Source organism: Plectropomus leopardus, chromosome 1 (genome assembly GCF_008729295.1).
Source record: "Plectropomus leopardus isolate mb chromosome 1, YSFRI_Pleo_2.0, whole genome shotgun sequence".
Taxonomy (NCBI): Eukaryota; Metazoa; Chordata; class Actinopteri; order Perciformes; family Serranidae; genus Plectropomus; species Plectropomus leopardus.
Window position 1 is genome coordinate 34,817,297 of NC_056463.1, and position 27,424 is coordinate 34,844,720.

General features: G+C 40.2%; 1 protein-coding gene across 1 annotated transcript in view; it reads left to right on the top strand.

The window, feature by feature from the left end:
* The first annotated feature begins 5,930 nt into the window (after positions 1–5,930).
* Positions 5,931–27,424, top strand: part of cdh8 (cadherin 8) — a 78,527-nt gene continuing 57,033 nt past the window's right edge. Inside the window, exon 1 of the mRNA XM_042486256.1 lies at positions 5,931–6,187. Within this exon, the coding sequence (XP_042342190.1) occupies positions 6,001–6,187 (187 nt within the window). The 5' untranslated portion in view covers positions 5,931–6,000. The remainder of the gene's footprint in view (positions 6,188–27,424) is intronic.

Here is a 27,424-nt window from a genome sequence, read left to right on the forward strand (position 1 = left end):
TAAAACTTTAAATACAAAAAAAAAAAAAAAAAAAAACATGTTGTGCTTATCCATGTTTTATGTCTGTTTGGAGGAGTTTTCCTCCAGGGCTTTGAGCCAGTTAGACCTGGAGGCTATTGGAGGCTCAAAAAATCAAAAACAGAATTCAGAAATCCAGGATAAGGGAAAAAGCAAGGCTTGACCTAGTCTAATCAGTGCCTCCTGGCTTAATCTGCTGCATGTTTGTCAAGCCAGGATGAGGAGATACGACTTTGTCAAACCTCGTGTAAGTATTTCCAATAAATTCTCGTTCACAGCTTTCACAAATAGACCATGATGTCGATCACAGATTTTCCTGATGCAGACATGGAGAAGACACAAGTGGCGTTGTTGTTAGCAAGTGAGCAGCAGCTTCACATGAAAATGTATGAGGAGTTAAAGTATATGATTTGCAATAAAAGAAAGGAAACACAGCCATTATAATCAAACACAAAGAAAAGGCCTGGTAGACAATAGTAGATAGTTATATGCACTTCACGTAGGTGCAAGGATTTCAAAAAATTAATTCATTTGACCTGACAAAGATCCAAGCAGGACCGAAATGTTGTCTTTAATAAATGATAAATGATAATAATAAATAAATAAACTTGTGTGAGACATGGCGGAAGTGTGCAGGCGTTACCTTTTTTCCCTCATTTCTCAGAGTTTATCCAGCAAATGTAGTTACTGACCCTTACTCAGAACCAGCTGAGGCAGAATTTGGTGAAGGCAGTCCGACGTACTCCGTGCAGTCTGTTCTAGCAGACAGTAGCTGACTAGTTGCATCATAGTGACAGCATCTCCTCCCTCCTGCTCCTCGCTTCAGTCTAACTCTCATTCCCAAGTCCTATTGGTACATACATAGGAGGAGCACATGTCCTATCTAAGATTTGCCCTGACAAGGAGCAAAATCATTAGTTCTCTCTGTTGGGCTACACTTCAGCATGTGGAACCCAGGCTCGAGGCAGGGGTGGGGGGGCTGGTGGTGGTGGGAGCAGAATCTTCCTCATTAGGACACAGTGATTGCTCAAGTGATTGCCGTAAAAGCTCATCTTCAGCAGGGACTGACATATTTCCTCCACCGCTGATAGGATAAGCAGTCCCATGCAACCCCTGATTGGGAGTTGTGGTTGGCAAATGGAGGTGTGCATGTGAGTGTGCGTATGTGGGTGTGCAGGAAGCAGAGTACTGTGAAGTACTGCCACTAGATAATTTTTTAAGTCAATCAAGGCTTTTCTTATCATTCTGACTTGTAGCTTCAAAATATATGGATGTCTGCCTTTTCACCAGCACAGCAGCTAAGGCGAGTAATAATAACTTTCCCAGTCTGTGAACACGCACTGTACTCACTAATGGCATTATTTCCTCTTTATGATATATTCTGTTTACAATAAAGCAATTATATTGTTTACTTTGGATAGAAGTGGATTGAAACTACACAACAGCTGCAGCACATCTCAGTATTATTCAAGGAATCTGAAGGTTTTCTCAGAGTTTACAGCTGGTGAGGACAGGTTACAGCTCCATCGCCACAGTTCCTAGTCAAATATAAAATAAACATAGGCAGGGCAATGATCTGTGTGCGTGCTCAGAATACGGTATTGCTGTTTTGCGACTCCAGTCTGCATTCTAGCACATAATCTTCATGACTACAGTATGTTGTTATCCATTATCTGCTTGTTTCCTGAATGCCACAGTCAATGTCACTGATTCTCTGTGCTGTTTTAGTTGCCCAGGCAACTCAGTTAATGACAGGGACTTGTGACAGACTTTTACCCCCCCCTATCCTTCAGTAATTGTGGTCTTTGATGACCATTTGTGCACTCCAGTGCGAAGGCTGTCTAAGAAGTGGGCAACCAGGGCATTTAGAGGATACATCAACTCTGAGAACCGCAGCTGGTTGCTGCCAGCTCGGCTCAACTTTCAAAGAATGCAGTGTTAGAGCTGCAGTTTATAGCACTGATGATTGATTGCATGACTATTTCTTTTTCTTCCCCTTTAAAGAAAGTACACAGTGTGCCATTTTTGTAAAATAGAGGATTTAGTCATCAATCTGTAATTTTTGTTAACTTGTCAGACAAAATGCGGTGTGGCTGGTGCTACCCAGACAGCTAGACAAGGTGGTAACTCAGTTTAAGTGTTACAACTGTTCAAAAGCAGAGGAATCAATCATCTAAATAAATCAAAGCAGTAAGCTTGCTGTGTGGTAGATATGTATCAGTGTTGTTGTCAGTCATGAAGTCACAGTGCTTGGGTGGTACATGACCCTCCCCCTTCATAGCTGTACAAGGCACAGCCCTGGAATGACCATGTGGATATCAATGGATACCAGTAAGAGCCATTACTTCACCTGGCACAAGTCTTAATGCTGTTCCAAAGAGCATAACAAAAAGTTTAGGTGAACATAGCCTCCTTAGAGCAGCTGAAGTCAAAAATCTAAAATACTTACTTCTTACTCTATAGCCTGGTTTTATCACCATTATTGTTGTGTATTATGTCTTTTATCTGTTTTATTTATTGTATTGGTTCACTTTTATCATCTATATTTTTTTTATTTTTGATTATGAGTAGACAGGACAGTCCTAGACCATAGGGAGCATTCAGATCGATTTGTTAATTCATACTTATAAAGCAACATATTGTAGCTGTGGTAAAGTACTATAATTTTAAGGTGACAGTTCAATTTTTTAGCACACAGTCAAAAGATACAAAGTCAGCCATTTTCAATACTTTTTAAAAAAAATCATCTGTATGCTTTTATCTGATACAGTAGTTGAATGGACAGAGATGACAGGAAATAATGAAAGAGAGAGACAGGGTATGATATGCAATAAAGGCCCCCTGCCACCAGGTCACCTCAAGGTTTTAGTATTTTTTCCCAAGCTTGTGTATATACAAGGTCATTAATGAATTTCAATGTTCAACAAATATTAATGTGATATTGAAAATATGATACCAAGTCAGGTGAAGCAGCAAACTTATGCATGTTGATAGACATTAGCGTCCTTGAGAGTTCATTCTTTTGTCATGAAAACAGCAGTTGACAAGACAATATAAAGGTCCACTTACTCACTTTTAACCATGTCGCCTGGTCCTCATCAGCAGATTGAATTTGTACAGTACTGGAAGTCTTCAGATTTAACTGGACTTAAAAGTTGTGCTTCATGATTTTGACATTGACGGGACAGTTCACCCCCAAATCAAAAAAATACATATTTTTTCTCTGACCTGTGGTGCTATTCATAAGTGAGTGAGTTGCCAAGTGTTGGAGATAACTCCTGTGGAGATGTCTGCCATCTCTCCAATATAATGGAACTAGATGGCACGCAGCTTGTGGTGCTCAAAGCATCAAAAAATAACATCTGAAACCCTCAGCAGCAATGTGTCTTTACACAGATTATGACCCAGTTACTCAAATTAATCCACAGACCTTGTTGGGAGCAGTTTCATGTAGGAACTATTTTCTCTCTAGCGAACTACACTCGCCAACTGTATTATGCTCACTGCACAGAAGGAAGCATGCATCTACTGCCATCTTACCCAGCACTACTGAGCTAGTTAACATTACAACTCAGAGGAAGCTGCGATAATGTTAACATCTCGCACTGTCAGGAGCACAAGCCTCCTCTCCATTAGTAGATGAATGCTTCCTTCTGTGATGTTTTTTCTTTGGATAAAATTAAAAACAAAAAACAAAAAAGCGAGCAGGATTTGATTTAAAGTGTTCACTTCCTCCTACTCCTTTTTGGACATGGAAAACTTATGTTGTTTAAAGAATATGTCTGATGGGTATTCTGGTGTTGCTTTTCTTATTCACATTTTTTAAATTTTATCCTCCCATTTTATTTTGTAACTTTGAAATAAAGATCTAAACTATGTAATATGGCATGTGTTGTTCCATACAAAGAAAATAGTCCCTTCATGAAACTGCTCACAACGAGGTCTGTGGATTATCTCGATTAATGTGGTCATCATTTCAAGACAGAGACATCGCTGTTGAGTTTTCAAATGTATTTTTTTGGGCACTTTGAGCACCACAAGTTGAGTGCCATTTAGTTCCATCATATTAGAAAGAAGACAAACATCTTGATGGCCAAATTCTCCAACAATCTGCATCTCATAGCAAAACAATCTAGACTGACAAATAGCTCTGCAGGTAAGAGGAAACATATGTATTTTCGGGTGAACTGTCCCTTTATAACAGGTTTGGAATCAACCTATTTCAACATAATTGCACATCGTTTTTACATGGATTACCTCATGGTATTCATGCTAAGTGGAGTATCTGAGTCTTAAGAACACGAGGATTACATTGTTAATGGGTTGCTTAAAATATGTGTGATATACAACACAATCAAAATCAATGTGCAGGCTAAAATGTAATTATCCCCCCTATGAGAGGAAACATGCAGCCATACATGCTGAGCCACAGGCATACCACGACACACAAGAAGTCCCACGTAGGATAAAAAAAAACAATGACAGACCATCATTAATTTGAGCTCATTTAAAGAGTTTCTCAGTGTGCAGGATGTTGCGAGGCATTTGTGTTAATGAGCTACATCATTCATGTGAAATGATGGCACAATTAGGAAAACAAAAGTGCAAGGTGTGACAATTTAAGTGAATGTGCTTTGTCAGTGTCTGCAAACAACACCTCCGAGACAGTATATGCATAAAAGCCAGCTTATAAAAACATTGCGGGGGGTTTAGAGGTCGGGAATTTCACCGACAGATTTTTTACCTTGCTATTCTGCACCCAAGCCACGCTCCCACAGGAATCTCTGTTGAAACACTGTGGCAGGAAATGAAATTAAAGCTGCTGAATACAGATGTTTTGATGCATGCCTGCATGCTCAGTTGTGTGCGTGTGTGTGTGTTTTTTGGTATGTATATTAACAAAAGCTGGAAAAGAAGAGGGCTGCCAGCCGTGTCACACAAACACTGCAGCATTGCTGGATTTGTAAATGTTCTACTCAGTGCCTCTCTCCTCCCCTCTCGGAAAGTCACTCACCTTGGGGATCAAGAGGCTTATATGAAAGGTGACTTACAGTAAAAGAAGTGCTCTTTCTGTTTATGTGAATAAAAGAAAAGTTCTTTGCTTCCCTGGTGTCAAAGCACTGGTGTTTCTCTTTTTTCCCTGGCCTCTTTCGTCCCGCCCCACTGTTTCTCTTGCCCTTCCAATTTACCTTTTTAACATACAGAAGCTTTGGTGTGTACTTTTGTCCACAGATGTTTCAGCAGCCTTATGTAGCATTGTCAGACTCATTAGTTATACTCAGCCCGTGTGGCGAGTGGGAGCCAGACACTCAGCCTAGCACGTAATGCAGCTTTAGTGAACTAATGAAACTGTAATTACAAAAATAATGAGGAACATGCAGTATCGTCCAGTAACTTAGGGCTAGTTATTTGTGAGCATGAATCATCATGTGCAGTTTCCGCTTTAATTTTTTATGCTACTTTTCTGTTCTTGCCATGTTACTGAATGCAAAGCACTTCTGGCTTCTTCCTTGTGTGAATTCTAGACTGTAGGGAGCAATATCCCCCCACAATGTGTGTTTGTATGATGTATTTGCGATGTATAATGAGGAACAATGTAGGCTAAGGTCCATTTCCTGTGCTACTTATAAAGTTATTGCCCCCAGCGGGCCTCATTTAGCAAAGTGTAGGCTATGTTGAGCCACGTTTAGTATCTGCTACAATAGTCGCCGCAAAGCACAGCAGCAAAAAAACAAGACATTACAGTCATACTGTACACTTATGTGCATTTACATGGTGACCCCCCGTGTCTCTGTTCACACAGTGGGATCAAACTAAGGACTCTCCTACACCTTTTCACTTCATCCATTATTTTTCTTCTCCATTTAATTGCAGCTACACACAGACTTGGATGTGGGCGGCAAGAACATCAAGTACGTCCTAGCGGGTGAGGGTGCAGGCACCATCTTCGCCATCAACGAATTAACAGGCGACATCCACGCCATGAAGAGGCTGGACCGCGAAGAGAAGGCCGAGTATACGCTAACAGCCCAGGTCGTTAACGCCGACACAGACGAGCCCTTGGAGCCGCCGTCCGAGTTCATCATCAAAGTCCAGGACATTAACGACAATCCGCCGCAGTTCAACGAAGGGCCGTACCGAGCCTCTGTTCCAGAAATGTCTGCTGTCGGTGAGTCACAATAGACAGACTTCCCTCTGTGGTCTCGCGCCGCACACAGAAGCCTAATCAGTGTGTGAGATTTTTCTGACACGGCTGATCTCTAAAGGGCTATCGCATGAAAATAATGAGTGAATAGGAACAAGAGGAAATGAGGACGCCTATTTACATGCTTGCTTGCTATGAGTGTTTTGGCAAATAAAAAATACAAGAATGATAAATCAAATCACTAGAACTTCACCCAGTGCTGCAGCTGAACAACTGGTGTCAGTGTCAACACACACTTAGCTAATGCTAATGTTGCATCCTCTACAAAAAACAGCCCACTCACAAAGGAGTCCAACTAAAAATAAAAATAGCCTAAACAACACATCTCCACATCAGGCAAGCAAGAAATGCCAAACTAAAACTCGCTCACACACAACTTGAGTTCTGCAGAAGCTGAAAAAGCACCATGAGCACATTTAAGATGTGCCGCAGCAACATCAGTATATGTAGATACTGCACTTGCCCCTTTGGCAAGCATGAAAAAAAATGCTGTTCTCATAGGTCAAAGGCCATGCTGTCTTCTGATGTGGAGCATTTGGGGATATGTGGAATTTTTATTGCATTATTTAACATTTTCATGTGTGCAGTCAGTGATGTGGTATGAGCAGGTCATCACTATAGTCATTTATGGAAAGATAGGTACATTCAAACTGTAATATTATAGGGACAAGGAGCAGAAACCACCACTGACCACTTTATGAGGTCTCAAAGTCATCATAGTTGGAGAAAAAGTAGGATGGATTACTCAGGGCTTCAGTGGAGGCAGGGACCTTAAAAGTTTGGTTTTGTCAGCATATTTTTTCTTTTCAGTATTCAGTGACATAACTCAATTAAAGTAGACTAAATAAATTGGTATAAAGACTGAACTTTGTATTTAAAAAAAAAGGTGTCTGGGAACTCTCTCATCCCTTAAAGGCACAAAATGGTTTAGTCTGCCCCTGCATCACTGAATGTAGCTAGAGCAGAGTGTTTGTGCTTCTGGAGCACCAGCATATACTTCCTTGACTTTCCTCAGATAAGGGAAATCAGGGTTTCAAAAAAGTCAAGGTTGTAAAGTATATATAGCATTATTGCATTACACAATAGGGCTGTGCAATATGATGAAATATATTGTCCGATGATAAAAAAAAAGTCTATCGTTTCATATTATGCTATATTCGTTTATGTCATCTGATAAAGCTTTGTGTCTGTCCGCGTGACCAAGGGGGCATCTATACAACACATGGCACCAGAACAAACAGAGTAGCTGGACAGCGATACTGAATGTCGGGATTCAGCACGAGGCACTGACATCGTCCAGCCCACTCAAAACGAGGAGGAGCTCATACACAAAAAAGGGGCTACCTCTGTTGTTTGCATTACTATGACTTGCGAATGCTATAAATATATGATCTGGGGAGCTGTAAGTAGTTTCGAGTTTACAGAGAATAAATCATCGTTTAACGGCATTGTGATAACTGATGTGGTCTAACTTAACGAGTGGTAGTGGCTATGGTGTGAGCTGGTTATTTTGCATGTTTTGTATCTGCAGAGCTAAAATCTCGTCTATGTAGTCAGATCCTGCATTTGTGTCTGTGAGAGGCAGAACGCGATAAGAAGGAGTGAAAGAACTGAAAGGATGAAGCAAGTCTCACATAACGTGACAATTTATACTTGATGCTGGCGAACAAGTCATGATACACTGAATATATTCAATATTTCACCCAATTTTTAAAGAAAGAAATAAAGAAAAGATAAAGATAGCAAACTGACTCAGAAAAAAAAAAATCAAAAATCAAAACATGCTTGAGAAAGACATAGATTGTTAGAGTAAGGGTGAGGGGCCCCACAGAGACTGCTTATGCAGAGCACAGAATTTGGAGCTACGTCCCTGATCAAAGGCATTCAGAATTCATCCTTTTTCTCTCTTCTTAACACAACAGTAAAGCATCGCAAAACATTGCATGGATAGGTTTTAATTCAAGACTCAAGCATTTTAGGATAACCATAGATGAAACAGAAAAAGCCTAACAAAAGCTTAAAAGGTTTGCATTCACACTCACAAACGATTAGCACCACACTGTCACTTAGCTTGCACACACTGACTGATGCTAATGGCCACAAGCTTCTTCAGTCCCCCACACACTTGTACACAAGCCGCTGCAAACACTTTTGCTGTATGCTAATATATTCATATATTCACATTCCATCCGTGCATTTCAATGACCACTGCATGATAATCACATAATTCAAATGTATAGCTCATCTGAGACTGGCAGAAGCCTGTATGGGGGATCAGTACACTGTTTTTTGTTCCTTCAGGGGAGCCTCGCCACTGACCCCTGAGCAGCAGGAGTCTTGTAGAAAATGTTTCCATCAGAAGCAGGAAGGAGATCAGAGTGTGTCTTTATGCCGTTTTGATACTGGAGGAGTTCAGCGAGGGTGCCGAGGTCTGTTGTTGGGCGGTATGCGCTTGTTATTGTGTTTTCTCATTGAGCTTTCTCTTGTTACCTGTCACAAAGCTGACATAACATGCTAGGGCAGATGGTGCGAGGTATGCAACGGAATAAATCCCATCTGTAGGTTGCAGTCTTTACGTTGGTTGTTTGGGGGTAACGGTGATTTCGCTTCAGCTTCTCATGATGATTGTGGATGACTTTTATTAGCTGTGGCAGAAGCAAAAAGGAACAAAACACGGTGCAAAATAATCCATGTAAACACAGAAAAACAGTGAACTCTTGTTGTCTGAACTCTGTTACTTGATCCCTGCTGCTCATTGTTTTGGATCTCAGTTGAAATGTACTGTAGCTCTCAAAGGGTTTCCGTCGGTGCAGTGCAGGGACAGCCATAGTGCTGGGGTAGAGAGCAAAGTGGTGGTTGACAGCACTCTGTGATTTGCCAGTGGGAATAATGCATAAGAAATGGAAATCGGCGTCTCTTTGTTGATTGTTGTTCCCTTTTGTCACTACTGATTAATTAAACATTCACGAATGCTCAGTTGTTTGCTTGAAAGCCCTCACCCTGCCCTCGCCCCCCCCCCCCCCTCACACTTTTCTGTGACTAGTTTTCCCTCTTGTTAAGTTTTCATGTGCTGCGGCATTATGGGAAGAATGTGATGCTCCGGACAAACAAACAATAAGTCATTCATCTCTCTCAGCTCATATACATAAATCACTGGTTTCTTTACAGTGGTGTTTCATCTTTATCACGCCGAAATGAGAATTTGTGCAGGCCTCAGTGGATTAGCGGAAGTGTTGCTGTGCAGTGGATAACTAATAAAGTCCACAGAAAAAGGGAATAGAAAATGAACGGATGTTGGTGAAGTCTGCTGCATATGAGCAAATCTCCCCCACTAGGAACACCAATGTAATTACGGCACATGCTAAGAGATGCTGCATTACGTCGAGTATTGAGTTCAGACAATGCTGAGTGTGCTGATGTGTTTCTGCTTAGCGAGGACCCACCTGTGTCGAATAATCAAAAATCTAATCCGGACCATAACGGGCTGGTTCTCTTGACGACGTTATCCACTTACAGAGCTTGTCAGTTCCACTCCAGACTTCATCAATGTCTTAGCAGCTCCTCGCTTATCACTAGTGTGTCCATGGCGTATCAGACCAGGGACAAATATCAACACCCACCTTTTATCTGTCAAGGACTAGATAGAAAACCCCCTCACTGAATGTCACCATCCCCCATAGGAAGCGCTCCCCACAGCCGGATGAGATATGTGACATGGGCCGCCGAGGTCGCCGTGTTTCCTGTGTGTGGAGGAGCATAGAGGTTAATGGGAAATGAAGGAGAAAGACCTTTTGTTCTTCCTTTAAAAGGGCCAGTCGGATAAGACGTGTGGCTTTCCGTGACTTTTCTCTGACTTTCATTTTCTTCAATGGCTGAGACTGGAGGTGACTACCGTTTTAATTGTTTAGCGGATCGTCTCTCAAAGTACAGTGCAACAATGAGAGGAAGCGGAGAGAGCAAAGGTAGTGTCTGCACTGGAGGAGAATAGAGTTAGTGTAAGGAGCCAGGATAAGTGTGTTGTCAGGGGAGTTTTTATGACCGCTGTGCTTGAGTTGGTGTTGCTATATCATGCTGTTTGACTACAGGATAAAACAATGCAGCTCGGAAATGTCAACTTTTTAGTAACAAGGGAAAACAGCTGTGTTTTTAAAGCTGCATTCATTGATTTTTTTTTTGTTTTTTTGTCCACATTAATTGGCGCAACGGAACAAACTAACACATAACATTTTTAGGAAAAAAAATTTAAAAAAAGCTCATTCAGCAGGCACAGAGCAAGATTAGAATTCATTTGGAGATGTGTCTCTAGTCACCTGACAAATAGAAGTCCAATTTGCACTCATCTTTTAGCTCCTGAAACAAAAACAAGCTATTCTCTTGCTTAATGCTCCCCTGTGTTTGCTAGCTTGCTAGCTAATGTTGTATGTCTGCAAATTTTGAAACCAGCTGCCTGTAATGACTGGAAATAAGGTTGCATGCTGAAAAACAAAGACAATTAATGAACAGAGGAAGAAGGCTTAGAAGAAATATGCAGTAAATAAAGAAATGCTGCAAGTCCAACACAATGGAAATGTATGGAGGACAGTAAAAGCTGCAGTAAATAGAGCAATGAATCCTCATAGAATGGTTTGTATGATGTCCTGCAACTTAGCACCCTACCTGTGACGTTATGTCCTCAATGTAAACTTGAGTAATTTCAAGTTTTGGAGGTTTGGCTTAGTCAAGTAAAGTTACTGTGGTTTTAGGTTTAGGAAAAGTGACATGGTGAGGACATACCTCAAAATGACTCAAAGTTCACATGGTACTGAACACATATCTCCTAAAGTTGCTGGTTAAAGGTTTATGTTTTGCAACCCATCCACCACCCCAACCTTCCTCACTACACACCGCACATTAATCACATGACGGCTACCTTCCAAAATACATGGAATATGCACAACTTACTGGCTCATGATTATGGGATCACATGTACAAATTTGGGTGTGTTACTTTTAATAGGAAAACATACAAACAGTTATGAGAACAGCCTAAATAGAGTAATCATGGGATGACATATTTTTGTGTGGGATTTTTCCATTAGATTTTGGATTATTGCAGAAAATGAGCTCTGTGGAAAACAGTTGTTTATGTTACTCACATGCTTTGTAAGCATAAGTAACTCAGCCAGATAATCAGCCAGATAATCCTTAAAAAACACCATGAACACCACTTCCAGGATTTCTGAAGCCTAAATGCAATCGCTATAAATAAAAAGCTAATATTAGGTTATAAAACACAAAGTTACACTAGGGTTGCATGACAGTGTGATGACATTCTGTAGTCTCATTGAGCCACTAGTTAGCAACTGCCTTTTTAAAGTCACATAAAAGCCTCAAGATTCACATATGGGGTATTTACTGACATATTTTATGTTGTAGAACAAAACGTGAAAGTCTCTTAGGCTTGTGTGAACCACAGACCTTATTTCAGGCATCTAACCAAAAACCCATTCAAAAACCCATGGACTTTGATATAGGCCCTATAGACTATTTGCCAATTATGTTCAAACTAAGCTAACTGTTTTTTTTTTTTTCAGTACTAACATTGTGAATACATGATTCCAAAACTGCTAGCCACACACTTAGTGTTAGCATTACAGTATGTTACCCAAGGAAACTTTACTCTGCTGTGCACTTACAGTATAATTAGTTTGCTTGTGTCTTAATTATTGAGAGCGTTTGATTCTAAATGCAAATAGACATCTAATCAAAATCGATGGGAGATCTTGATATCTTTGTGCTAGAGTACAATCATGTCTAAATTATATTTATATATTACTACAGTAATTTGTTTCACAATATGTTCCGATAACAATAATAATAATAATAATAATACCTGTATCAAATTCACAGGGAATAATTCTTTCAAGTAAATGTGTGGGTAGGATTAGGCAACAAAAGGTCTTCTATCTCTATCTGATGCTTCTAGTCACTGCAGACTTTTTCTGTATTAAAACAAAACCAATCAGTTTCAACACTTGCTAATATATTAATTAACAATATTTACTCAAGTTAATAAAAAACAGAATTCGGGCAAATTTCCATTACCTCCAAAATGTATTTGCTTTTGCAAATTATTAAGATGTAATTCTTGGGTGACAGACATATTGTTGGAAATTGCAAAATTGGATTGCTGTGGGTTCATCAATATGAACAACCCTTTCCACATTTCACATACTTACGCGATACTTGGTTCATATAAAGATATTAATTAAAGCACCTTTGACCACATAGTTTTTAGATGACCTAATCGATGTTGATTCATGTGCTTTACAAATCCATGGACTGTAATTTACTCTGCTTCTAATCTTCAAGCAAAGTCAAGGATAATGTGATTATCCCTTTTTAATTGAAAGATAAAATTCAAACATTATCAATTTTCTCAAACAATTTAGTATTGGATACACTCCACATCTCTACACCTCTGCTTTATACTTAGTTTCAGACGTATATTCATTACAGATAATTATGTTTCATTGCCACTTCAATTAAAAATGAGTTTGTTACTTATTTGTGAAGGCCTGGCCGTGATTGGAATTGTAATTCATTTGCACGGATTGCACAGATCTCACAGGATTAGTAGATCTGGTTTTCCTGTTAATGGGGTCTTCGCCTTTAAGGCCACTACAAGCTGACAAATTCCCCTGTATGTCTGTGGACCATATGTTGGAATTATGAGGCTCTGCTACCCTTCTGCAGCTAACAAGGGGGGTGTGATGTAGTTGGAAATTACAAAGTCTGCTTGAAGTGACGCTTCAGGTAATTAGAAGGAGGTCGCTCGACCATCCTCCCGCGCTAAGGGGGGTGCCAATGACAATAATTGCTACACTGCAAAACAAACTTGCTGAAAGTTGTTTTGCCGGATGGAACTCAAGCGAGAGATGCCCCAGGAGTGTTGGGCTGCGCGTGTGCTTCATTATCAGGGCGATTAATAAACGGGCACGTAGACAGATGGCCCGTCTCCTCGTCACACGGGCCGTGCTCTCTGAAACCCCAGCAAAATGAGTACCTGTACGGAAGCACGGATCCTCGCCAAATGTGTCAAGATCTGCTAAATTGGAGCGCAGACATAAAATTGAAGTGACATTAATAGATTACCTGGAGTTGATTTGCATTTTCAGAGTTATTATGGGTGTGGGTAACAGGACTAACAGGCACAGCCGTCTATGTGGGGCCTTAATGATGTTTCTGATTACACTCTCATCGCCACCGGCAGCTGGGAAAATAAGTAAAGGCTTGTCATCACAGATTTGGACGTTAAATGAGCAGACTTGATCAAGGGGAGACGTATGGAAATGAGCAAGATGCAGACCTTTATCAGAGCCGATCGTCTCACGCTTCCAACATACAGCAGAAAACTCACTGTGATCACAGACAATTTAATACCCACGCACTTTAAAAGTGATACATAATGCTGCATGAAGGATAATATTGTTAAAAACTGCTGATTTATCAGAGCATCTATCTATCTATCTATCTATCTATCTATCTATTTATTTTAACTTGTATTTTTCTTCAATCTTTCCCTACACATCGGCATCTTTCAGATCAATACAGGGAACGCAGAGCTATTTTCAGAGCATTTCATGCTCCACTTGGGCCAGATGTTCTATAAAAATCCCCCTCCTTGATATACCTAAAAATATTATCGTGCTATGCTGATCTTGCAGTAAATCTTGAGCATGTCTTGGTCTTGGAAATTCTCAGTCTGAATGCATTAAATGCAGTTTAACTTGAATAAACCCTAGCAGTATTTCAGGGTCACAGCAACCCACATAAGTAAAAGCAACACATTTATAGTGTATCTTTTATCTGGCATTTCTCTGTTGAGCTTTGAGCAGAGAGCTAAAAGCGAGGGTGTCTGGTGTTTGTGTCTCTCTCTTCTCTGATCCTAGACTCTGCTTTGCAGCTTGGCAGATGGACTGAGTGGCAGGGGGCCCCTGGCCCTTTAACATAGTGGGCAGCTGGGCCAGGGCCTGGCCAGTGCTCTGCCGGGGCACATCTGACGCGCAGGCTTCCCGGGCTGGGCAGGGACGTGGCAGGCCGGGGCCGCGGTGCTGATGGTAGGCGGCTCGCAGGCCGAGCTGGGGTGAGAGGGGGTCAGAGCGGTGAACCTGGCCAAGCCTGCGACTCTCTCAGGCCTGTCCAACTGCCAGGCAGCGTGCATGCCAGCCTGCCCTTTTCCGTGGCCGTGCTAAATGGGGATAGGACAGGCCTCGGAGGCAGAAAGGATTTAACTGACATGCTGGAGTTTCTCTGTAAATAACCTGCTACTCCTATCTATCTCACCTAATTTGGCAACACACGTGCATCAGTGTGTGTATGTGCATTTGTGAGCTTGTTTCACTTGTTTGTGAAACGTGTCATCTGTCAATAACCCAGTGACTCCTTTTTTCTGCGTAGTCTTCTTCACGGCTGTCTTGTCTGCTACGCCCAGCAGCTGGTAAAGAGTCCAATTCACTCTGCTTTGTTTCACACTTAGCCATTACATAGGCTATATACGAAAAAAAGAGAAAGTCACATATTCCCCAGCTAACACATGTAGTTCAGGAGTAAACACAAAACACACATACATAGTCACAGCTGCTCAATATCACACACAAATGTGTATTACTAATTCATCAAATGTTATTTATTATCCAATGTAGCTCTGAATTATGTATATAACATCATCAGTCACTGGTCCAGATATAGTAATACAAGCCCTGTAGAGCCTTTTCAGGCATTATTTTGTTTCTGAAGCGTGCAGCCAGGCATGCATGCTTGCTCTGGTCATGTAAATGCATGTGCACCTCGTGCACACGTGCACAAGTGCATATGAGTGTATTAAAACACATATATTCCCTGTGTTGGCATAAAGGTGCTGTGCAGCATCGTAAAGATGCTGTTGTTCAGGTGTAATTTGTCCCCGCTCCCCTGTGCAGCCCGCAGAGACGCACTCTCTTTGTAACTCCCTCTCTTTCACTCATGCACACACTTTTTTTCCCTTTTCCTCTGTACCTCTCCCTCCCTCCATCGCTCTCTTTTGCTAAGCTAATGCTCTCTCTCTCTACCTTCCCTTGAGGGAGAACAAAAAGTAGCTGGCTTCTAGGTAATGAAGCCCTTCAATGTGATCTGCATGAGATTGCCTCCCTTGCTGGCCTGGCTGCCTTGCCCCGATGAATAGCAAAAGACTCTCAATTAGACTAAGGACAAAAAGCAGCTTTCTCCTTAGCCACAGTGTCATTTCTCAAACAAAGTCGCCTCTTTTTTTGTGCGTGTGTGTGTGTGCACCGTGCCCGTGAAGTAGAAAGGGACGAGAAATGAAAAGGGATGGAGGTAAATAACAAACAAAGTTCATGAAAGAGAAGGTAAATGAGAGAGTGTGTTGTGTGCCGGAGCATGTGTACAAGCTGCTGTGTGCCTGTTTTTGTAATGATGAGGAAAAGGATGCGAATAACCTGAGCCGTCACAAAGGCCACCCTCGGTTTTGTCGCACTGAGTGGATGTGATTAAATGGATTTGATGCAACAGGGTCAACAGTGGTACAATGGAGTGTGAGAGAAACTAAAGTTTTAAATGAAATTCATTTGGCTGAATACTTTTTTTTCTTTTCAAAATATACATTTACAAGGTCGCAGTGTTAACACCTAAAAAGAATTCTTTTTATTTCATTTTTTTCCAAAAACATAACCATCATGTCCCGGGTTACTGTCCTGTTTAATTAAGAATTTGTAATGAAAGTTTTTGCAGCCTTGAAATCCGTGTAAGACTCATTTTTCGCTGTCATGCTGTTGCACACTGCTGATCATTGTATCAAGGTCAGTTAATCAATCTGAGAGTGAAAACAAGGACGCAGCGTCTCCCCTTCAGCAGGACCGCAGGGGAGGAGAGCGACTGATCCCCGTTCACTGTGTCATCTGAAGACACTGTAATGCCTCCTAATGGCCACTGGTTAGCAGATCACCTTACTGTGAGAGAGTGAGGGAGTGAATGAATGAACATTTGCGGTTTAAGTTCTCAAAACACGTCAATATGTGAATAGTCTTGCAGTCACATTGTCTCTGGATGTAGGATGAACTTGTACGGAATAATTGATTTGTCGACCGACACAAAATGAATCAGCAACTATCGTTTTAGTTGTGTTTCAAGCAAACAGTCCCTATTTCCAAGGGAATACATTTTGTTTTAACATCGAAGGAGTAAAAAAATATGAAAAGGGGACATTCAGGTTTCCCTCATCAGAAAATTTTAAGCATAAATCACTTAATTCCCTGCATTGTGGTGATGTGTGCCTTTTCTGTAATTTCATCAAGTTACAGTCCTTTGCTACGTTCATGTTTTTATTAGGGAGAACAAAGAAAGATTGAACATGCGTAAAATCTACACCCACGCTTATTTTTAGCTACTTACTGTAAGGGTGTCTTGCTTGTCTTTTCTTGTTTTGTTCAACCAACCAAAGTCCAAAACACAATTTAAAGGTGTTGCATTGCAGCCCTGTCTGTTCTAATATACTTTGATTTACAATAGCAAATAAAAATAAATATTTTAAGATGAAATTTAATGCTGTGCATATTACTTTTTTCTGTTATGATAATGGGAAAGTGTTACCAATTGACCTATCTTGGCAAGTTGTAAAAATATTGATAACAAACGAATCAGACAAATGTTCAGTGACAACATAATTCAGTTGTTTTTCACCAACACAGGCTTCAATACGATAACCAGTGATAGTGGCTGTAGCATCATTTATTATTATTATTATTATTATTATTATTATTATTATTATTATTATTATTAGGCAGCAATATTGTTGCCACAACAACATAATCAAGAAAGCAGTTTAGCAACATACAGATATAACTTCTAGGTTTTTAATTATTCATAACAGATATTTTTTATTTATTTTCTGACCTTTATACTGATACTGAAATGATTAACTGATTTTTTGAGAGAATAAACTGATTCATTTGTAATGAAAATATTATATCAATGGTTTTCTACCAGGCCAAAATGACAGCTTTTTTTTGCTCTGATTTGAATCTGAGTGCTTCCGATCAGCAAGTTATCAGAAAAGAGTATTTATTATCAGAAAAGAGAGTTATCAGAAAAGAGTATTTATTATGAAGAGTGCTTTCCATTTTAAAACACTTATAAGAGAGAGATTAAATTAAGAACAAAAACAATGATGAAAATCAATTCAGGGGACACAGAGATATCCTTGATTTGAGTCCCTATAGCTCCAAAAAGACACTTGATCCTACAGTTCCCAAAATGCAACCTAAATATGTCTTTTGTTACACACACTTGTCTGGTAAGAGCCCACATCTTTTGAGCCTCACACTCCCCATAATGCCAGCCAGTCTCCAGGCATATTTGTCTTCCTGCAGAGCCACAGAGGACACTATTCCAACTGTTTTCAGAAGTTGCGCAGGTCTCACCATGACATATAAGATGACGTTAAGTTTTTCCTCTTTATGTAACATTTCAGTGTAGTCTTACTGTTAATCTGCTTTTCAGTTGAAACTTTGGTTAATGATTTGAGTCACTTTCCTCTTTCACCCCTAAAGTGAGTCAGCTGTCAAAGCCCATCCTTTGTGTGCGCTGACCACAACTCACACTGTAGTCAGCCTCTATTCAGAGCACTTCTCACTCTGGGTTGGACCAGGAGTGGGTGTGAGTGTTAATGTAAGCAGGCACAGAGTAGAAATAACAAAGAGTTATTGTGACCAAGACATGACGTAACATTTTTATATTCATCTTTAAGGAATTTAAAGGCCCAGCATGGATGAAATATAATATAATATGTTTTCTTAGGTGTATAATCACTTGAAAATAAGAATTGTTGTTTTCGTGATCTTAGAATAAGCAGTTAATATCTACATAGGGAGTGGGTCCTCGTCCATGGAGTCAGCCATGTTGCAACACTATGTTTTTAGTTGTCCAGAATGGACAAATCAGACACTGACTCCAGATATTTGCATTTTTTACATTTCAAAACATAGTTAGCAGCCCCTCCATGATGGGTTGGAAAAACATAGATTTTTGTAATGTGAAACTCCTTTATTCAGTTTTTTTAAACCCATGATTTTGTTTGTTTTGGAGAGAAAGAGACCGCATCTGCTTCTTGAAGTTAGCAGAAAAAATAGGTAACCACCTCTGTTAGCAGGTGCTTGGCTAGCAGCCCGTCTCTGACATCCCAAACAGATTCAAAGAAACACTGACTTGTGACATGAATATGCTTTGTAAAGTAGTTTTACTGGTTTAAATCATGAGTTACATTTTTTGGAGAGGAGGAGATCTCTGTGGATATTTCAGCTCCCGTGAAAAACATCCTAAACGCCTGAATCTTAAGATATAAGAGATCATACATTAGAAAGTCCTGGACTAGCGACCCATCTCAAGCATGCCAAACTGTGTTGGAGGAACACCCATTTCTAATGTGCAACTGCTTTATTCAGTGTTTTTACCCGTTTAAATCACCTGGACCGGTTGTTTCAGAAAGGAAGAGACCTCTGAGGATAATTCAGCTCCCTCTGAAAAACGCCTGGATCTTAAGTTATAAGAGAAAACAAGTGAGGACAAATTTTCAGGTGCTCATCAAGCTTCCTGTCTCAGACATCCCAAATATAATAGGAGAAACAATGATTTGTAACCTAAATCTTCCATATTCATTGTAATCACCAGTTTAAATCACATTTAAAATTGTTTTAGAGAGAGGGAGACTTGTATGAATAAAACCTGTTATGCCTGTTATGATGATGTCTTTTTTTAAGATGTAGAATCTCACCCATATGTGAGATGAGTGAAGTTTGCTGTGAATTCATTAGGCTGAGTAACATGTCACATCTCACTGGAGAAAGATCTGGTGTAGCTCAGCTGCATCAGTCATTTTCTCACTCACTCAGTCACACATTTACTCACTAATTACCCATCAGCCCCTTCTTCTAGGCAATACACTGAGCTGGGATAGTTCACCGAACTTTCTCTCTGCTATACTGCTGAATTAGACGTGTGTGGATATAAAATGTAGTAAGATGACTTAAAAGAAAAATCTGTCAATGATGTTTCTTCATTTATTTATTCATACACAACTCTGTAATTTAATCTTTAATCTTGAGTCATTAGCTTTTGGGAGAACTCATTTCTGATGATTAAGATGGAACATATTTCAGGCAATCTGGTTAGTGAATCCTTCAAAATTACAGAAAAAGTTTCATTTCAAAGGTTAGGGGAGGTAATCTTACTTCTTCCGTGTGTGGGTCTGTGTGGTGTCCTTATTAGCTGTGTTACATATCAGCCATAAGTGACAGGGGACTGTTTGAAGTGAGGCTGGTGAGTGGGAGGTCCTCTCTGCATCACCACTATAAACGGCAAATCGAGGAGTTTTTTGCAGTTCGCACCTCCGACTTGGCAAATGCTTACTCATATCTGCTAAAATGCCAGGATGCTTTCTCATACGCATTCTTCAGTACACAGCTGTGTGGCTCACCTATTAATTATTGAACAGGAGAGTTGTGGATATTTAATGTTGTGTTGTAGACTTTTTTCCGTGCACTTTTCCCGTTCTGTGTTCATCCCTTTTTGCTCCTTGGTGTCTCCCTCGTGCTGGATCTTGTACTGTGTGCTACGTCATTCCAACTTACTCTTTGCTTTTTTTTTTTTTTTTTTAAAAAAAAAAGAACTTTTGCTCCGTGGCTCTGCAGCCAAAAGTCAACATGAATATATGTGTGTGTGTGTGTGTGTGTGTGTGTGTGTGTGTGTGTGTTGGAGGCTGCACTGCCTTTTCATGCTTCAGGTGATTTTAGTGTTGAGCAGCAAGAACAGGATCCCCTGTACTCTCATCCCTCCATGTCTGCATTATTAATTGTCTGAGCTACCAAGCATAGCTATTTGGACCCCGCAGGCACCCGGGACTCAATACCTAAAATTAAAAGAAGAGATTGCATCCAATTGAAAGACATAATAACACTATTTAAAGTCACATTTCGCTCCCCACAAAAGACAGTGAAGAGTTGATTTAAGCCTTTAACCCTCCCACAGTGACACACACAACAATGGAGAGGTCGCTGTTTGCATGATTCTATTTAAACAGATTTAAAATAAAACCCATAATAACTAGAATATCCTTTCCATTTCAATCTATGATAAAAGATTGATATATATGTGCTTTTTTAAGCAGCTTCCATCCTCCCTTCATCAAGTCAGGACCTCATGTTGTTTTACCTTACATTGGTGCAAATGAATTCAACTAAAACACAAGAAACGTGTGCTCCTGAAAATGATAAGCACTCAATGGAGATCCTAGGGTCACTGATAAGCAGTTATGACTTAAATATAAAGGCCAGAGAGCAGTAATAGAAAAGAAAGAAAGAAGAGGCAGAGCCAGGGTGGCATTTGAAGATTGAAGAACCTTCATCCTTTTTGCTGTAGAATGCTAAGACCTCTGTCTTCCCCATCGTGACCTTACATTACCTTTATGTGCCGTGCAAACATAGTATTTTAGCGTGATTATGCCGGTATTTACCGATTTTGGCTGCAGGAGATGACTGTTCACATAAACCTTTATATATTGATCTAAAATAAATAAAGATAAATACATAATAGCAAGAGCATGTATTAGTAGTCATTCTTTTGTAGCAGAAAGCTAAGGCTTCTGTCTTCCTTGTCATCAAAAAGCAAACAAAACATAATAACAAGAAGGTTTTTGCTTCCGTGCTCTGTTCTGTTCATTTTGATGTCTTTGCACTCCCTTACCTGCAGTATAAAAACGCGCAGTGGCGCCAGAGGAATTAATGATAAATCCATCACAAAGCCTTTGCTGTGCTCATAAAAATAAGCATATCTCAAAAACGAAATAATGTACATAGTTCTAATCGCTTATGGAGTTAAGACATAGTTACTTACTGTTTTTACATTTAAAAATATGTTGGATGAATATATATTGTGTTAGTGGTGTAAAATCAGATTAAAAAAAACAAACATGTCAGTGTTTTATATAGAGTTTTTATATATGGAATTAATGACACAATTCTAATACTTTAATCAGTTATTGTGGCTTATTTACTTACAGGTTGTGCATATTTTAGGGATAGGAAGCATTTTGAAGACACAATGTGTCACAAAAACTAAAAAGTCCAACTGGTGGGCCATTTCTGTTGCAGAGTTCAAAGTGCAAGAAGCAAAAAAACAACAAACAAACAAACAAACGAAATAAACACATAGAGAGAGACAAGAAAGAGGCTAAGTGAACATCTTTATTAGCTGTGTTTTTTTGTACGCAACTGCTTCTGTGTGATCTTCAAGTGGCCACAGGCGAGATTCATGTGCCATACTGTAGCTGGTAGTGGAGGAGGGAGGGATTGGTCAATGCAACATAAATCGGGGTGGAACACATTCATCAAGGTGGCGGAGATTTGAGACTAGAGAGGCCCATCCAATCACCGGCAGAGAATAAAGGGGAGAGGCATAAAAGTCCGTACGGCAAGGTCATTTGAAAAAGAAGCTGATAAGACGAAAGGATCAAATCTCCAGTACGGGCGAGGCCCTCCTCTTGATGTCTGTCCCCATTAACTAAAGCCCTCGCCTGGCTCGCACAGTCTCTGCCACGCCTCAGCTGTCTGATACAATGAAGGGGGAAAGTAGAAAAAAAAAAAAGAAGACGACTGCCATGCTGTGCTTTCACTGCTTTTATTTTGTCATCAAAATGTATGGCCCTGCTTGTAATTTCGTTTTTTTAACCTTTTTTTTTTTACTTGTTTGGGTATTACTTTAAATGCTCTATTTTTTTTTTTTATTTTATTGTGGAGCAATGCCAAATTCAGACAGGTCTGGTTACTGTTTGTTTCACCTTTCTGTCCTGCTGTCATGCAGCCAGGCTGATTTGTGGCATCTCACAGCCATCTTCTGCCCTGCCTGTTTGTGTGTTGGAGCATTGGCAGCTGTATTGCTCTCAACGCTGCAGTATGGATTTAGTCAGTTTGTGGTTTTACCACAGTCACAGTCTGGTGTCCACACATACACATACACACATTAAGCCACACGTACAAACCACACACACAGTCAATCCTACAGCAGGTTTACTGTGTCACACTGGGGGCTGCTGTGTAATTGGGTGAATCTGCTCTCCAGCACGCTACAGAGATAGCCCTTTAAAATTTCACTTCACTTCTGGGAGTGTAAACAAACCTTGGGATTACTAGGGGTGTAAATCCACATTCCACCATTTCTGCCGCTCTCCTCTTCCTCTCATTTTTCTCCCCCTTTTTTCTGTCCGCCACCTACTTTGAGAGTTTATTGGCAGGTTAGGTGTTTGCTCAGTATTTGGAGTGTGTTTGTGCACCTGCCTGTCTTCCGGTGTTTTATGACTGTCAGCATGTTAACAAGTGCATGAATGTGTGTCCATCTCCATCCCCGATAAACGTGCATGTGTCGGGAGGTGCACGCTGTGGGCGTGCGTTTTAGCATGTCTGTCGTGCGGACACTTTATGTGGCAGCGTGCAGCTTTCTGTCTGTGTGTTCTCTGTGATGGATTGCTTGTCAGACGGCAGCATAGCACCGCTCTCACCGGCTGACGAAGACATTAAGTCACCAGTCACGTAGACGTAGTACGTTTCAGCATTCCTCTGGGAAAACGCTTTAACCCTTCTCGCTCCAGGACGGCTGTCAGATGACAAAGTGTATTACATAGGAGGTGCTCGGCGCTAAAACCTGCAGTATGGCTGGATTCAGTGGAGTTCAGCCTCTTAATGTAGCTGCGTGGGAGGTGAAGGACCTCTGTCACACGTCGCTTTTAGATGGGCCAATTGCCAGGGTTATCGGCTGCAGACTAGCATTGAGGGGCTTGATTGTTTTTTTTCCTTATTTTTATTTTTTGTTTTACCTCAGCTGTAAGAATAGACAATATGCAATTGGGGGTGCACATCTTCTTGCAGTGCAGCAGCCTGGGGGAGTTAATGCTGAGGGAGGGATGACAACGCTTCCCTCCAACTCTGTCCTTTGTTTTTAATGCAACGTCATCCTCAGTGCTGCTGCTGCCCCCAGAATATGAAAATAGCACACTCAAAGAATGTGAATGTTCAGGCTTGCACCTAAAGAAAATGTTCTCTATCTGTTACAGCTAGCTGAAAAAGACCCCTGAGTATTACCTATTCTCTCCTTCAATTAATTCAGAAGAGAATGTATATCCTTATACCGTTTGTTCCTGCAAGGGTTTTCATTTTGTGAAAAGTTGTCATGCATTGTATTTTACATTGTAACAACTGGGCTATTTTGGTTTTAAATTAAGTCATTTCCTAATGCCTTATTTTACACTGTAGTCATATTTTATTGGACATACTAAGTGGTCATAGCCAGACCTATCTCGTGCTGTGCCAGCCCTGGATAAAGAACTGAATGAACACATCATAATTCTGAACTAATTTTTAAGCCAATCACATTTGTCGTGGGTGGCAGTAAGCCCAAGATACAGTGAAGGTGCTCCAAATAGTTTCAGGAGGGAACTTGTTTTGATGGACCATTTGCACATGGTGAGAAGAGCCCTGGAATTAAGATTGATAAATCCCTGTGAAAAGCCAAAAACTGCTGGGCGTGTAGGATGCTAGCTTGCTTGCTAGCAGTGCTGAAAGGAAGTGTGGACTTAGGTTTGGCTATGCATGTGGCTATTTGGCTAGTTTGGTGTGGCAGAGATTTTGAAAATGGTAATATGCAGATAGTGGAAGGGGAGGAAAGTTTTGTCTAAATAGGCAGCCATTGGCAAATTCAACTGATTATTTATGCTTTCATTTTCTTTTTTATATTGTGATATTATATTATTGTATTATTATATTATGTTGTGTGGTTTAGGCAAAAAAAAAAAAAAAAAATGTTGTTTAGGGTTAGGAAAACATCTTGTTTTGGCATAAAGTACTCACTTTTGTCACTACAAACACAACTGAAAATGTCCCTAAGCGTATTTGAAAAAATACTCACTTTTATTGCTACAAACATGACTGGAAATGCCCCAAACTCTTATTAAAAAAAACAACAACAAAAAAACGATTGCTACAAACACAATAGGAAATATCCCAAATTGTAGTTAAAAATTATACTAAATTATACTTTAGTTACTACTCACACTGCTGAAAATACCCAAAACACTCATGAAGAATAACCACTATGGTCACTTCAATCATGACTCGAAATATCCAAAACACTTGTTAAAAATACCTGGTTTGGTTGCTACAATAACAACTGGAAATTTCACAAATTGTTGTTAAAAATACTAACTTTAATTGCTACAAAAACAACTGTAAATACGCAGAACAATCATTAAGAATTACGTCATTGCTCTCTACAAACACAGCTGGAAATGTCCGAAACACTTGTCAAAAAATACCCATTTTAGCTGCTACACATGGCTAGAAATGTTTCAACCTGTCTTTATAAAAATATCTACTTTTGTTGGTTTTCAACAGTGGTCTGCTGCTGTCTGCTACTTGGCAGCCATCTTGCCTAGTTGTCTATATTTTTTTTGCATTGATGGGGCTGCAAAGAAGGTTTTTTTTCTTATTTTTCTATAGCTGTGTTAATCCTTGGTGCAAAGTGTCTCTGTATGCTCGCACATATCACACAATATATAAGCACTTGCACTGGGAGTTGTCTACTGTTGGCCACTGAGCAGCTCAGCTGGAACACTTTTTGGCTCCACGTCTCGTTAAGGGCATTTTGACAACAGTGTATACATAAGTAATTTATTTCTGGTATTAAGTAATACGTTTAATCTCTGGTTTACCGCTCTCAGGAGCGAGCGCTGATGTAGTGTGGCAAAAAAAAAAAAAAAAAAAAAAAAAATTAACTGTAAGTGCATTCCTTACAACAGTTTTGCATTATGCTGAAACTTGTTTTTTTTTTCTTGCTTTTTTTGTTTTATTGAGGAAGCATAACTCACATTAAACAGTCTTGCCCCTGTGGCAGAGTTCTCAAATTAAGCAACATTTTGTTCATTTACCCATGATAAAGTTGTTCATTAGACAATATACTTTGCCTTATTCTTTGTTATTACCTCGCCATTGTAAATGCCTTGGGAGCAATTAAACATGTGAAGTGCCCAATTTTCCGTCCTCGACTTCCAGTCCTGAACTCTATCTGCATGTTGCACACATTTCCTATAAACTAATTAAAGTGAATCAATGACACAACCCTTTAAAATGGCGGCATATGTCACGGCCATCAGTGGGGAACAAAGGACCCTCTTAATTATTTTGTTCCTGCCGCCCCTGTAAACGGCTTGTCAAGGCGGCCGACTCAGTAGCCGACTCTTTGAAATAGGGATGTCATGTACACACACACACATACACACACACACACACACACACACACACACACACACACACACATATTGCAAGCACAAAAACACACACATACACAAACACTGTCCCCAGCTTCTGTGTGATGGCTCCCTCTGTCTTATAAAAGACTAGTAATTGTACTACAACATTGACAATGTAAGTGTTTAAGTGTGACGGTCCCCTCACTCTTCACAAGTGCAGCGTCCCTTATCCATCATTGGCTCTTGGGAACAGTGTCTTGGATGCTGACAACCATATCTTATCTTCAGGATGTTATTTTTCCTGTTGCAAGCCCACCTCTGGCCCGTGTTGCATTTGGGCGAGTCTAATTTTGAAAAGTGTGTTACTGATATAAACACATATATCCTGATCTTTTCAGCCTCTGCAGGATGTTCCTCATTCATTTGCGCTCAGCTGAGGCCCGGCTAAAACACGCACTTTAGCATGAGTATGCATTAGTCTTGTTATGAAGACCGATGGGCTGAGGGAGGCCATGTTTTTTCCTGCCTTGCGATTATTTACAGTGCCTCCCTGTAATCTGAAATACTTACATCTTCCAGGTATAAATATAAAACATCATGGCAGAGGAGAGCCACCACTTTTAGTCACAGCCTGCGCTGTAGATCATGTGAGTGTTGGTGGAAATGGTGACAAATAAAGGGGTGGGCAGGACTGTATACTAACTTCTTTCCCATGAAGAGTACACATGTTCCTAAAATGAAAAAAAAAGAGTACACAAAGAAAATTAGGAGCACAGTTCAAAATGTTCCAATGAGTTTATTAAGCTATTAATTGCATACATATTTATACTATGTGTGCATGTGTGTTCCCTCTCTTTGTGTATTGTATTGGTTCTTTAATACAGTTTTTTTTTTTTTTTTCTCACTCACTGAGTGAGATGGCGGGTAGCACAAAAAAATCCACCAGCTGAGCATATTTATTTTACCGGCCAAAATGATAAATTACCTTCTTTGTTTTAAATATACATACGTTTCAGTACATTTCATTAAGAAAATATTATATTATCCCTTCCTGAGGTTTCTACCATTTTTTCCCTCCCTGTGTTTTGTGATAAATTTAACTGAATTAAGAATGGAGGAAGTGGCGCTAATGCGCTGCTGTGAGTTTGCCGTCTTGGCTCAAAGTACAGGGGCCTTTGTGTTTTCATTTCATAGCTTAGTATTATCTCATATCTTGATAAGTATGCATGCAACGGTAGCTAGCACCAGACTGGTGGCAAGTGATAGTTTAGCTGATTAGCTACATAAAGTAAATAGCACCACAGCATGCATAGCACCTGAGACGGTCAGGTATTGCCGCACGGGTGTTAATTGCAGATGCTGCTCACAAATATCTCTTGGCTGATTCCTCTTCCTCCTCCTCTCTTCACCCAAAATAAAAATGAATGGACTTCATTTTTATCTACAATGTCAGCTATTGAATCATTAGCAAGCAAAGGTCGTTAGTGTCACCACTTCTGTGTGCCTAAATTATTTTTACAGCTCGCAATTATCCATTTTAAGGTTCAATTGTGAGTGAATTGCTCGCACTGTAGAGCCAATGTGAAGCTGCTTTGGAAAATGAGAAAAAAAGTTCACACATTGTTTATGAGCATGCTTATTTGTTTAAGGGTTTCCCTCAATGCCCATCTGCAGTGTTGCCATAAATGCCCATCTGCAGCCCAGGAATCTAAAACTGGCTTTGTAGAAAATCAACTGGCACCGCTCCAAGTATGTCATCTTCTCCTCCGAGAGAATAGACGGACGGGGATGGATGGATGGATGAAAGGATGCCTCGACACGCTTGTTTTCTCCACCTCGTTACAACCGTTTTCTGTGTTATCAAGAGCTTTGGCCTGC